Consider the following 15,098-nt stretch of genomic DNA (forward strand, 5'->3'; position numbering starts at 1 on the left):
AAACACATATATCTTACTCATACAGTACAAGACAGTGCTTGTGTTACTAGGCCATGGGTTGTATGCTGGCAACTTTCAGGTCATTGGACACTGGCAAAAAACTTGCTAGGACCTCCTCTAGCGGGCACTCGTATAACCCTTCCCACCCCATGAGACTCCAATGTTTAGTGTTACCAGCTATAGCTGGCGGCACTAATCATTTGAAAAATAAAACAACAGGGCGGTTGTAAACAAGTCGATCAATTAGGGTACAACCAGGTTGCCCATACATGGATCGAAATTCAGCTTGTCTCGCTGAACCACCCAAAACTTCAATCCAGGTATGGCTGGCTTAAGGCGCTCCCACCTATGGTCGTACACTCACTCTACATTGCATATAATGATGCGAAAGGTCCACCTTTGTACAGAAGCTGATGCCAGAGCAGAGTATAAGTTAAGTAATCCTGCCTATTCTTGTATCTTCTAGACACCTTTACAATGCGGGGGGCAAGAGTAGATCTTTTTTTTCTTAATAATTTCTGGAATTGGGACTTTGTGGTCACCTGATCCCAGGACATTTCAGATGTTTTGGTCCAAAATGTGGTTTCCAGGGGTTACAAACTAGAATTTCGAGCACTACCTCCTCCTGCTTCAAGTTATCAAACCCACCAATATCCCTGCAAAAGCAAGCGACTCTCCATGCTGCTCTGGTGCCAATCTGCATTTTGACTCCAGAGTCTGATCTCTTCACCCCCAAGGTGTTTCAGGCCCTATATCATAGATTAGGAATGCATGATATGGACCACCTGGCTTTCAGGTTCAACAAAAAACTGAGCAGGCCTGAAAAGGATCCAAGAATATTCTAGCCTTTGCAGTGGATGTTCTGGAGACTCAGTGGGATCAATGTGATCTGTATCTTTCTTCCTCTGATTGTCCTCCCTCGCCTACTCCGCAGGATTGAGTTGGAGGGCATTCCAGTGATTCGCATCACACTGAAGTAGCACAAAAAGATGTGGTACCTGGACTCCTGGCAAATGGGCCCTCCCAGATTATCTTCTGAATCTTCTGTCCCAAGGGATGATTTATCATCCTGCTTCTTGGTAACTGATATACTAACCTGGCTGTTAAAGCCCTGGTCCTGAGGGACAGAGGCCTGTCGGATTGGGTTATCCCTATGCTTTTGAAAGCTAGGAAATTGAACTCTCGCAAATTATGCAATCACACTTGAAAATCGTATTTTTCTTGGTGCAAGGCAAATTTATTCCATTTCAGGAAGTTTAAAAAGGTTATTTTAAGGCCCAGGGCCTCTTTTCTTCCCAGTGTGGTTTATTCCTTTCACCTTAACCAGGACTTTGTTCTTTCATGTTCTGCTCCCAAACATCCTCCCTCCATTAGTAGTAGTAGTACGCGCTGTTCAAGCTTCTCTCAGCTACAGTTCCTTTGCTTTGTCATTCCTAAAGATCCCTATAGGTGTCAGCCTGCTTCTTGATCTGCTATCACTAGGTGGATTTAAGAACTCCTCATTCATGCTTATTACCTCAAGGGCAAGGTTCTTCCTATCCAGATCAAAGCACCCCCTATTAGTCCAATTAGTGCTTTGTGGGTTTTTCAGCATCAAACATCTGAATCTTGGATTTGCAAGATTGCCACCTGGTCTTCTTTTTACACGTTTTCTCTTTCTTTTTTTGAACTATAGTCTTTATTAAGTGAATAGCTATGCAGCTACTATATGTTTAATTTTTGCTGCTGCCTGCTCTTTCCTGTGGCTGTAGAGTTTCCCCTCTTTTTGCTGCTGCCTTGTCCTCCCTTACCCCTGCCCCCCTCCCAAACCTGCATTGTGGTTGCAGCTATGCCTTGATTATAAAGAAATAAATTAATATTTAAAAAATACAACAGGCTCTGCTCTGTGCGCCTTAAAAGAAAACGATTATGGAGCAAAGCAGAGGGATTGCTTTTATGCCTTGCCTCTACTGTGTGTCAACCACCACATCAATATACGAAAAAATACAGAACAAAAATGATTTTTTTTTTATATAAACACATATGTAAATAAAATAATATTTGTAAAATTGTAGCTGTGAATTTGCCACTTTGTGGAAACCCAGGTCAGGGAGTTTCTGCTAGATTATGTGGGAAGGGTTGCAGCACAGCACAAAGAGCTTGGACGAAGGTGGGGCTCAGACTGTTGAAATTAGGGAGAGGGGCTATAGTAAGTTCTTTTTTTTTTTTTTGCGCAGTTCCAGATGGCAGCTTATGTCTGCTGTACACTGTTAACATTTCTTCCCTCTTGTAACTTCTGCCTTTTTGGCCTTTTGGGATGTTCTGCTCTCCCCTCCTTGCCAAAAAAGTGCAGTCTGACACTGGGGCCCGACTTACAGGAAGCACCAGCTGCTGCTCCTTCAAAGGATGGTGCTACTTCATATTTGCAATTCTCTGCCTGGCGTGTGATCTCCTCAAGAGCGATGACATTCTCTAACCCAGCCCTCTCTTGCTACACTCTTTTAATCATTTTGTCACTGCCAGTCCTTCTGTTGAGAACAAAATGAGAGATAAGCATGGATCCACATGCAACAAGGCAAAAATGGAGTGCTCAAACAATTTCATCTCCTCCAGGCATAGACCGTTTGAAGGGGGCTGGTGGGATATTGGGATGAGGGGAGGATGATTTAAACAATGATTTAAATAGGTACAGTAGGTAGGTATAGAGAGAGAGGTCAGGGAGAGGTTCACATAGTTTTACTTTTCCCAGCATCTTCTGCTTGTACCTGCTCCTGCTGCAAGATGGATATGTAGTGCTCAAACAATTACCGTATGTAGCCAGTTTCAAGGGTAATGCCAGGATTAGTGGAAGTGGAGGAATAGGGTGCATCAACAGTGCCAGCATATTCAAGGGAGGGAACTGGCTACTGGATTTTGTAGACTTTATGCAATCTCCTCATCAGTTGCTCGATTACATTCTATCAGGCCTGCTTCTGGAATAGTAGAGAGATCAAGAAATTGACCAGCACAGCACTGCTAAAGTCTGCACCATCAAATGGCCAGGACGAAGGAGCATGTCTGAAAAGATGCCAGGGATGTGTTCCTTTTCACTCAAGATCAGCACTCATCATCAGTTAAACACTCTGTTCTCGCTGCATCTGAATGGGTGGGTACAAAGGTAGATATTGAGAGAGCAGAATGAATTATAGATACAGGCATAAAGGAAATAAATACAGATGGGGATCTATGGAACTATAAAGCTATTTCTGGGGACTAAATGTACACATAATTTTAAAGAAACGGGATGAAACCTTTAGGGAATTGAAACTTGAAGCATATTTTTTTTTTTTTTTTTAAGCTTTAACCACTTTCCCGCGCCCTATAGCAGAAATCACGTATGTATATATACGTGATTTTGCATTTCCGGATATCAAGCACACGCCCTACCCGCGCCACCAACAGCGGCCTCACCTGTCGATCACCGGGTCCTGGCCAGTGATTCCCCAGCGATCGCCTTGTATCACGGACGGGGGAGAGACCTGTGTGTAAACAATACAAATCTCTTCCCTGTCAGCTGCACATTGCTTTGTATTGCTCTGCATAGCAGAGCAATAAAAAGCAATGTGCTTACACAGTAAAGCACACACACAGCACACAGTTAACCCTTTGATCACCCCCCTTCCCGCCCATGGTCATTAAAACAGTGTCAGTGCTTTTTATTAGCACTGATCACTATATTGGTGTCACTGGAAATGTCAGTGACAGCTGGTCAGTTCCCACCCAGTGTCAGAATGCCTGCCGCAGTCCAGCTATAAGTCACTGACCGCTGCCATTAGTAGTATTAAAAAAAATAAATCCAGTATCTATACCGCCATTTGTAGACGCTATAACTTTCACGTAAACCAATTCATTTATACGTAGTAGGATTTTTTTTTTTTAGCAAAGACGTAACAGAATACATTTTGGCCTAAATTTATGATGAAATTTGATTTTTTTAATTGTTTTACTGGGCATGTTTCATTGCAAAAAGTAAAAAATATATTGTTTTTCTCTGAAAATTGTCTGTCTTTTTTCTTTTTTTATAGTGTAAAAAATAAAAAACGCAGAGGCGATCAAATACCATTGAATTAAAGCTTTATTTGTGGGGAAAAAAGGACATAAATTTCTTTTGGGTGCAGCATTGCATGACCGGGCAATTGTCAGTTAAAGTTACGCAGCGCCATATTGTAAAAAATGGCCTGGTCATCCTCTGGTAAATCCTCTGGAGGGCAAGTGGTTAAACACAGCCTTCCTACACGTCTTGCAGTGCAAGAAAGGTTTTGCCAAACATACCCATTTTATCTTCTATAAATGCTTAGTCACTTCATGACCATAGCGCACTTGTTATTAAAGATGTCTGCATAACTCTGGTACAGCCAAAGGTAACACTCATTTCCTATGTTTGAAGCCATACTAAAACTACTGTGAACAACAAAATATTATAAAACACTGGATAAGCCACAAAATGAATGACACACTTCGATAAAACATACCACTCAAAAGAACATTGCTTGTATGTCTAAAAACAAAATGTAAAAAAGTGTATTTCGATTTTACCCCTGTTGAAAATTTTGCTTTGCTTTAGATCCAGGAAACCGGCAAGCAAGGCCACTATCTGCTTCCAAGAAAACCATTTCAATTAGCCAGGATCCTGACCATTCAGCATATCAAGTTATAAATGCAATGCGACAGGAAAATGAAGCAGTCGAAAGAGCAAACAGCAGACAGACAGTAAGCCCTCTTATTAGCTGTAAAAATCAAACCTGCTTTTAATCTTTGTGGTACAAACTGTACACAGCATGCATATAATCGCTCTTGGGAGCCAAACACATTGTCTTGTTTTTAGTTGCTGTAGTGCCATGACTAAGGATGATTTATTTTGAGGATGTACATTTCATTTCAGCTGTAACTGAGCGATAAATGATCAACTGCACTATTATAATTCCTGGGATATGCTGCAACACACTCTAAAGAATTCATATGCTCAGATTTTTTAATTCTAAATGAATTAATGGTCATTTATTTTTAACCAAAGCTTGTTTGGCTGTAGTTCTCCTGTGGATCACAGGAGTGCAGTTTGTTTTGCACTCTTGTGACCTGTTTTTAGCTGACAGCAGACTAAAGTCTGCGGTCAGCTGGCATCACTCCACCAATCCAGACTGGGGAAAGATCGCAACCATATGTTTGGAATCCACCCAAATGCAGGATCCAGTACCCGAAGCAGACATTACAGGTCAGCCCCTGGAATCTACCCAGAAACCTGGACTGGCACCTGGTTGAGCCTCTCGGTGATCCACTGAGAGCTTGAGCCAGCCCCTCCACAGCCCAGCTCTCCAGTGAGCTTTGGCAGGGTCAGAGCAGATGGCGGTAACTGACAATCACCACTCTTTGCTCAGAGCGGCAGGGAGAACTGAGCATTTAGTGGTGTCTGATCACTCAATTCTCAGCTTTAGAGCCTGCAGGGGACAGATGCAGATTAGATCAGATCAATACTGCATCCACCTAGGTAAGCATAATTTAAAAAAAAAAAACTTCTTTTAAATATCTCGCACAGTACAGGATTAGTATTTATAGGCCATTGGTTATATACAGGCTACCTTAAAGTGAAAGGACATTGTCAAAAAAAACTTGCTAGGGATGCCTCTAGTGTGCACTCATATAACCCTGCCCACTCTGTGAAACTCCAGCTTTTTGATAGTGTCTGTAGGTGATGAACCTTTTTTCCCCCAGAGAAGTATTTTTCTTTTAAAGGGATTACATTTTTGCTCTGACACTACTGTCAAGATATAATTGCTTATGTGTTTGTCTAGTAGTTTCCAGATCTGTACCCCTCGATGTTAGTTGAGAGGAACCATACCCATATCCCTTTGTGTGGGGCTGACCTGTAATGTCTGCTTCGGGTACTGGATCCTGCATTAGGTACTCGCCTAGGCACAAGGTGCAATGTGTTTAGTTAGCTGTAGGGTGCTATACAGGTCCAGAGGCATAGTCTTATTTATAAAGTTCCCAGACCATGCAGATCCTTTCAGGGGTATGTCTACTATGTCTACTATGGCGGGGAAACCTGGGCCTCTAGTAGTTTAAACATCATGAATAAGGTAAGCCAGGGTTTCCCTGTATATTGACACCGGTTCCTGGCTTTTAATAAGATAAATCGCAGTATCACTTTGCCACTTTATAGGCAGGGTAAGGGGTAGTTATTCACTTTAATGTTGGTGGCCCTAATATATCATTGTAGCATTTCTCGTCATGAACAATTTAAACTTGGTGACTTTCTCCTCGAATCTAGACTTAGTCTCAAGAGAATGAGGTGGCTGCTTTATGCATCCCAGGTCAAGAGAGAAATTTCCCATTGTACAGGATGCCAAGGATGGGTCCTGGATGGGAGATATATGTCCCCATTATTTGGGTTGTGGGCTCTTTAATGGGGACACAAAAAGCAGTTGGTAGTACTTGGGATTCTCTCCCATGTAGGGTGGGAGGTTCTGGGGCAATCTGTCATAAAGGGAAAACTGACTTACAGTTTTTTCAGGATTGTTAAGTCCTGATATGAGACCCAGCATTTGACAGCCCCATGAGATTTTGAGTAGGAAAGAGCCTCTAACCCAGACTATAGGGACTGTGGTCCTGAAAGGATTAAGCCGCCTGCAAGAGGGCTGAAATAAGCAGGAAGCAACCAGCAAGTTTCTGTGAGGCATCTTCATGCTTATAACCAATTCTGTTTTCAGCATGTGGTTTGAGTGATCAAGGATTTTTACTTGGCGTTTTTAAATTAGGTTGCCTTTTTCTATTAGTGTGACATTTTGGATCCTAAGCACAATTGGAACGGTACTGCTGCACTTTATCGGACCTCTCCAGCAAACCATTCTAGAGTTGCCTGCAGTGAACCTCCTCATGGAACTGACACCAATAGTTACATTGTTAGTTCAGTTGAAAAAAAACACACGTCCACCTAGTTCAACCATTAAAAGAGAAAAAAATGTATACAATCCTATATACACAATCCTATACCCACAGTAAATCCAGAGGATGGCAAAAAAAACACCAATAAAGCATGATCCAGTTTGCTCCAGCAGGGGAAACAAATTCCTTCCTGATCCCCCAAGAGGCAATTGGATATTTCTTGGATCAACTTTACCTATAAATATTAGTATCCAGTTATATTAGGTACATTTAGGAAAGTATCCAGGCCTTTTTTAGAGCAATCTACTGAGCTGGCCAAAACCAGCTGTTGAGGGAGTCTATTCCACATTTTCACAGCTCTTACTGTGAAATAGTCTGGATAATTGTCCTCTACATGAGTCCACCCACTCCTTAGAGTTCTCTTCTGCTCCATCAATTAAGCTATAATTTATCGACAAAATTGCAAATGTGATTGCTGACTCAGAATTTAGATGCCATAAGCATACTTCTTGCCTTTTCCTCCAAAATCTTTATCTGACACTCATGTGGCTATAGTTGCCTCTCAGTAGGTCCACTGTCAGATGAAGAATCACATAAAACTGCTACAGAAAAATGTGTCCCTTAGAAGCCACAATCTATTGATATAGCCCCCAGACTTACCGGTAGATACCATATTGGTTCCAATGGATGTGGCTAAAAACCTGTTTGAAACTGGAACAGGCTGATACCAGTGTTATTACTAGTTTGGGATCCCTGGAAGGCCCCAGAAATGTGAAAACCTTTCCATTACACTTGAACCTGTTCTGTACAGAGACTGGAAAAATCCTTCATGCTTTTCTTGTAGATTTTTTTTGAGCCAAGGAGTTCTTGTCATTGTTCCAGCAGCAGACAGGTTTTGAAATTTTTACTCAAACCTTTTCAATGCTCCATAACCAAAAGGGGGCACCAGTGCTAACATTACTTCACTCCCAGCATACCCAGTGTAGGATGTTTGAATAATATCCTTTTGTGGGAACAGTCTGCAGAAAATCAAACTGACAGTGTACCTTTTTAAAAAGGTATAGTTGAATCCTGAACCTTCAGAACTCAGTGCTTGAACCAAATCATCACTTGGAGTATCTGGGTTACATTATGGAGACAGCTCAGGCCAGAGTTTTTCTTTCCTAATAAAAACGTTTGACACTTCACTCAAAATCTCTACAGTCTAGGAGTCATCCAACTCCTGTGTTTGAAGCCTGTCTCTTCTCTCCCAACGTGAACACATTTCTATTGCCCCAGAAGGTGGAAAAGGACAGGCAAGCTCCATCACTATCGGGAAGTGCTGCAGCTTTACACAGTTGGAATGACTTGGCTATCTGGAGTTGGTGGGGTGAAAAAAAGCTGCTTCACGTATGTGGTATCTGTACATTATATCATCTTGTATTTTTGGTTTAGTTTGGTTTAGTTTTAAAAATGATGGTCTCCTCCACTACCTCTGCATCAGACCCTTCAAAGTCACATGCGGTGACACGTTCTGGCCACAGTTTCCTCCAGACTGAGTTTAAGGTCTGGTACGTGACATCTTCCCAGGCTTTGTCAATAAGGTTGATGCAGTGGAGAACATTGAAATGTGTCTTCCAGAATTCTTTCAGACTCAAGGATGTTTCTTCAGTGACATTAAAACACCTAGTGAAACTCGCCTTTGTGTACAGCTTCTTGAAGTTGCAGATCACTTGATGGTCCATGGGCTGCAGAAGAGGGGTCGTGTTGGGGGAAAGAACTTGACATGTATGAAGTCATACTCAGCATACTCCGCGTCCATATCATCCACCAAGGCTGGAGGGTGTGCCGGGGCATTGTCTATCAGAAGAAGGCAGGTTGTCAGAAAGATATTTTCTTACGGTGGGTGCGAACACCTAATGCAGCCATTCTATGAACAATTGCTTTGTGACCCAAGCTCCACATGACAAGCAGTCTGGCCTTGTTCACATTCTGTTCCCTGAATGCATGAGGGATCTGGGAATGGTACACCATTAGTGGCTTAATCTTCAGATCGGTACTTGCGTTTGCACACAGCAACAGGGTCAATCTGTCCTTCATGGGCTTGTGGCCCGGCAGTGCCTTTTCCTCTTGCGTGATAAAGGTTCTGTTCGGCATCTTTTTCCGGAAGAGCCCTGTTTCATCACAGTTGAACACTTGTTGAGTGACTTATCCTTCTGCCTTTATGAATTCCGCAAATTCAACCTTATTCTAACCATTCTTGCTCTGTACATTCTTGTCACCTTCATTACCAATCTGCACTTTCTTTTTACCACTATGCTTGCTCTGCATGTTCTGGTCACCTTCATTACCACTCTGCATGTTCTTTTCACCTTCATTACCGCTCTTCACATTCTTGTCACCTTCGTTATCGCTCTGCACATTCTGGTCACCTTCATTACCACTCTGTACTTTCTTCTTACCACCATGCTTGCTATAAATTTTCTTTGGAGCCATACTGGATGTCCGGTACAGTATGTGCTAAAAAGCACACAAAAGCTTTACAGCAAGTCTACACAGGGATGTACAGTTACTGTACAGTATGTGTTAAAAAGCACAGCAAAAAGCTCAGTACTGTAAGTGTCTTCACAGTACACTTTCAGTGTCTGTCTGTGACCGCGATCTTTCCTACAGGAAGTCACGACCACGTGTCAGAGCAGAGAAGATGGCCGTGGCTCGTGTTCATTAACCGAAGCGGAGTTCACGAACCGACGCAAATTTTTCCGAACTCTTCTGTTCGCGAACCAAGTTGTTCATGAACAGAAGTGTTGGTGAACTGAACTATCATTGTATTTGGGATTGGTCCTAGCCACTGTTCAGGCAAAGGTATTTATGCCTTCAGTAAAGGGCCATACCCTGAGAGATCAGGTTCAGAGTTTGAGGAGCAGGAAGTGTCCTTCCATTCGCCTCTGCATGAGGTTAATGGGGAAGATAGTATCCTCATTCGAGGCACTGACATATGCGCAATTCCACTCAAGGCTTTTGCCGAGGCATATTCTGCCGGCATGGATTAAAAAGATTCCAGCGCTGGATTACCGCATGTCTTTGAATGCTAGGAAGCTGGTTTCTAGGAACATTTATTCTCGAACTTGGAAGCCATATATTTCTTGGTATGAGGGTCGAAATTGGCATCCCCGGAAATATTTGATTGGGATAATTTTGACTTTTTTCTTATCGGGTAGAAAAGAAGTTGGCTGGCTGTTGGTACTAATAAGGATCAGGTTTCAGCCTTGGCTGATTTCTTCCAAAGATGGATTGCTTCTCACTCTTTGGTTTGTACATTTTTACAGGGAGTGATGCGTACTGTTCCTCCTTTCAGACAGCCCCTGTGTCCTTGGGACTTCAACTTGGTCTTGGCAGTTTTACAGAAACCACCATTTGAACCTATCAGGGAGACTCCGTTAGTTCTGCTAAGTCGAAAGGTTCTGTTTTTGGAGGCAATCACCTCTGCAAGAAGGGCATCGGTGTTGGCTGCTCTTTCTTGTAGGGAACAATTTTTGGTTTTACATTAGGATAAGGTAGTGTTACGGCCTCATCTGTCCTTTTTGCTAAAGGTGGGTTCTAGTTTTCATCTCAATCAGGACATTGTTCTGCCTTCATTCTTTCCTAGGCCTCAATCTGCAAAAGAAAGATCCTTGCATGCCCTGGTTCTAGTTCGTGCAATAAGGGTCTTTTTGAGAATGATGGCGCAGATTAGAAAGACTGATTCCTTGTTTATTTTGCCAGAAGGTTCCAGGAGAGGACAAGCAGCATCCAAATCATTTATTTCTAAGTGGATTCGTCAGTTAATCGTTCAAGCCTATGGTTTGAAGAGCAAGGTTCCACCCTTTTCGGTGAAAGCACACTCTACCAGGAGTGTGGGGGCATCTTGGGCTATCCGCCACCAGGCATCAGTTGCTCAGGTTTGCAAGGCTGCAACATGGTCTTCGGTTCATACATTCACAAGGTTTTACCAGGTGGATGTCAGAGCCACGGAGGATTCTGCCTTTTGGCAGTGTTTTACGTACAGCTGAATAGCTCCTTTTTGGGAAGTGGGCGGTGGTTATTGTGATGTCGCCCACCCCTCAAGGTTATTGCTTTGGGACATCCCACATAGTCATTATTATGACCTGCTCTGTGTCCTGTGATGTACGAGAAAGAAATTGGATTTCTTTCTACATATTTACCTGTAAAATCCATTTCTTGGCATAGGGACACAGAGGTCCCTTCCCTCTTTCTGGATTTTCATTGCTTGCTACAAGAGGTTGTATAGGGGGAGGACTTCCTGTTTGATTGGTCGGCCAGTTTCCATACACCTAAAGGTGGCATATAACCCACATAGTCATTATTACGGCCTGCTCTGTGTCCCGTGATGTACTCCAAGTAATGGATTTTACAGGTAAGTATGTAGAAAAAATGTTTTCCTTTCCCTTCAATGCAGATATTGTGTTCTCCTTTTCCTATGTCCTGCACCAAAACACGCCAAGAAGAATTTGCTCTATTGCGTGGTTGTGGTCAGGGTGGGTATAGCTATACCTACCTGCAACATCTTCCTTCAGAAAGATTTAGTTTCTTTTTGTCCTCCCTGTAGGTCCCAGGAAGGGACATCCTACTTCTCCTCCACCATTGCTAGGTAACTCAGGCTACTAATTTCTAGTGCTTACACCCTCAAAGAACAGGTTCCTCTCTTCCCTATTAGGGTCCTTCCACCAAACCTGTAGGCATTTCTTCAGCATCACACGTCTGTTTTGCAGATTTTTAAGGCCACTACCTGGTCTTCTGTTCACACTTGTTTATATAGTTTTATCAGATGAATGTTCAGGCCTCTGCTAATTCCAGCTTGGACCGTGAAGTGCTTCAAACTGACTTCTGAGTGTTCAGGGTCCACTGACCCTTTTTTGGGGGCTTGCTTGCTGCTTTTTGCTTTATTGTTGCCAACACCCTCAGTTTACTGCTTGGGGACATCCCACTGTCTAAGCTTATTGTCCTGTGTCATGTACTGTACAATTAGCACAATGTGAATTTTAACTTCCCAGTAAATTCCAGTTAAGTACTGTTCTTCTGAAGTATCGGAGACCAGACACCCCCTTTCCCATTTTCAGTTTCTTTTAATTGCTAGGGGTGTTTCCAGCAAACCTTTTGCCAATGTCCAATCACCTGAAAGTTGCTGCATATAACCCATGGTCTATTAATTTCTATACTGTACTGTACTCTAAGAAATGGACTTTACTAGTAAGTAAAAAATCCTATTTTTGCCTGGTCTGTGGTTCAGTGTAGTTCACTGTAGGTACTTCAGTGTAGCACAAGTGTGATTCTGACACAGTCATTGGCCCCTCAGAATGACTCTCTGCCTTTTGTGCGTAGTTCAGTAGAATTTGAAAGCTATTAAGCTGCTTTTTGGAACCTATAGAGGACATCTCTGAGTCCTCTCCCCACCTAAATTAAAAAAAGGTAAGAGGTGAAAAGTAGGAGTGATAACATGTTTGATCATTCTTCATTGATACAAAAAACAATGGAGAACCACCTGTGCTACCCTGAATACATTATTATTCTAGGAATGGGTTGCCGCTGACACCTGGCTATACACCTGGATAAAATGGGATCAAAATTATAACAAAATTGGTGCTGCGCTCCCACACTTATACTTGTATAAATAATTAAATAAAAAATTAGCTTTTAATTACACCCCTAGTGAATCCTCCTGTGTATAATTATCCCAAACTCAATTCTTCATATTGTTATACAATCTTATGCAGTGATGTTTGATAAACCATATGAACTAAAATAAGAATGTGCAAAACACATAAAAACACAATACATAAACCCACCTGTGTCCCTAAACAAGGGCAAATCACAAACCTGTATTAAACCACACATGATAAAACACTTGGCATAAATAAATGCCCAAAGGTGCAGTGGAAATAGACTGACAAATGGCACTATTGCGCCTATAAAACAAACAATAGGATGGTCAGGATAAATGGACCCTGACTATAAGACAATCTACAACGACTATAAAAAATCCTTCAACATAAATGTGCGACTACCACTCAACAAGTGCCCACATGTATCAAAGTATAAATTTCCGTGCTCTCGTCCCTAAACTTGGGACTATACTGCTATATGAATAGCAGGAAGAAAAACAATTTAAATAAATAAAAATAATTAAAATAGTGACTGAATCCACAAATGACAATCCAGTGACACTCTATGATAAATCCATAACTTAAATTTATAACAAAGTCCACAAAAACACGTGCCACCAATTATTAATAAACAATAAACAAATCGTCCATGTGCGTAATCTTCAATATGGCTGGATATATAGAAACCTCCAGCAATAAATATAAATCTGGCAGGAGAACAAAAAGTGTAATCCTTCACCAGTAAGATTGCCCCCTCACCTTCATGAAGCGACCACACAGGGTCAAATCGCTTTTTTGCTATTAAGCACAGCCAACCGCTCAATCCTCCACGTCAGATTTGGTATCACAAACAGTGGTGGTATCCCCCTTCAGAATTTACAGGTATCACCTCTCCTGATATCCGGATGGTTTTCATATGATCTATTTGTACCTCAGCTTCCTCATTGATGTTATAAAGCAAGAAGAAGAATCCTTCCATCGTGTGATATTGTTTCATTTATTGATATAAAAGAATACTATAAATGTTCACTCACGTGTTATGAGAAAAAAATGCTCACAGATCCTCATAGGAATTCCTGGGTGTACTCCTATGGGTGTATCAAGATGGCCCTTCTGCCCGGAAGTGATGTCACCACGTCTCCGTCTCTCGTCCGACTAGTTGCGTCACTAATCGCGTGACTTCATCAGGAACCTCATTTTTGATGTAATTATTTATATAAGTGTGGGAGCGCAGCACCAGTTTTGTTAAAATTTTTAACACATTCTTCATTGATCTCACCTTTTTAATGTCACTTTTATATATTTATCAATATTTCCAAATTACCATAGTCACAAGCATACTATTAGATGGAATCAAACTTACAATTACACAGAATGAAGTCACAAGTTAATAGAGACTAATCATGAAGTATCTCTTATGTGTGGCTTTCTCAGAAGAGGTAATAAAACAAAACTTTATGAATGTGATCAAAATGACCCTTGTAGTGATACTCCCTAGCACTGCAAGGTTGGAATGCTTGTTATTCTAGGGGAAGGTAAACGGGCATTATTACTTACCTAAATTCTCACAACCACTACCCAAAGTGCTTTTGTCACATTCCTGGAGTTCAACTTTAATGTGCCTCATCCTGCAATTTGTAATATAGGGATATCTATTCCCTATGTGAATGGTAATTTTTGATACTTTTGGATATATTCTTGTTACTAGTATAACTTTTTTTATACCAATGCTTGCTAAAATATTTAGAGCATGCCAACAAGCCTTTTGATCCATGACATGAGACATGTCCCTTTTTTTTTTTTTTTTTTCTTTCTTTTTTTTAAAAAAAAAAACATATTGTTTTCTGCAGTTTGTTTAGGACTGTGTTGCATGACCCGCTTGGATGCAAATAGTACTTACGAACAATTTTCATAGGTTGACTTTTACCTAACTCCAGGCTCAATTTTTTTTTTTCTTTTAGTTTTGGAGTGAGCCTAACGTTTTAAAAGCTGTAACACCTGTCAAACAGGTTATAGAGAGATTTTCACAAAATAATTCAGTTCTGCTCCACACTCATCACATAGAGTTTACAGAGATTACAGGATAAGTTTAAAGGATACGGTCACCTTTTGTAACATGTTACATGATACACCCATATTCAGGGTGTTACATGTAACATGTTACTGTGGGAGTGGTCCTGCACCCCCTGATCCCCTGTTGTGGCAGCTAATGGGGGATCTTCCTTCCCCCCTCTGCTAGCTCCACCCGCCTGGCCACATCATTCATTCACAGAGTTCTGTGAATGGGTAACTACAAGTCCTGACAGCTATTGTGTTTGTCAGCTTGTAGTTCTCAATGAACTACGATGGCGCTGTTGAGCGATGTGGTAGTTCATTGATTCTTCCGGTCAGTGTACTTCCTGACAGTTTGCAGGAGACCTGCATGGAAGCAGCAATCAGGTGATCGCTGGTGCAATGCTTTCTAAAACAAAAAATAGTAAATGCACAATTTTTTACTTGCAAAAAAATGTGCATTTATTATTTTTTGTTAAAAAGTTAAACTCATTCTTCAAATGT

General features: G+C 41.5%; 1 protein-coding gene across 1 annotated transcript in view; it reads left to right on the forward strand.

The window, feature by feature from the left end:
* Positions 1 to 15,098, forward strand: part of KATNIP (katanin interacting protein) — a 179,715-nt gene that overhangs the window by 39,421 nt on the left and 125,196 nt on the right. Inside the window, exon 8 of the mRNA XM_089691998.1 lies at positions 4,583 to 4,728. Coding sequence (XP_089548124.1) covers positions 4,583 to 4,728 — 146 coding nt within the window. The remainder of the gene's footprint in view (positions 1 to 4,582; positions 4,729 to 15,098) is intronic.

Source organism: Staurois parvus, unplaced genomic scaffold (genome assembly GCF_062004578.1).
Source record: "Staurois parvus isolate SC_StPar_1 unplaced genomic scaffold, SC_StPar_1.0 ptg000022l, whole genome shotgun sequence".
Taxonomy (NCBI): domain Eukaryota; kingdom Metazoa; phylum Chordata; class Amphibia; order Anura; family Ranidae; genus Staurois; species Staurois parvus.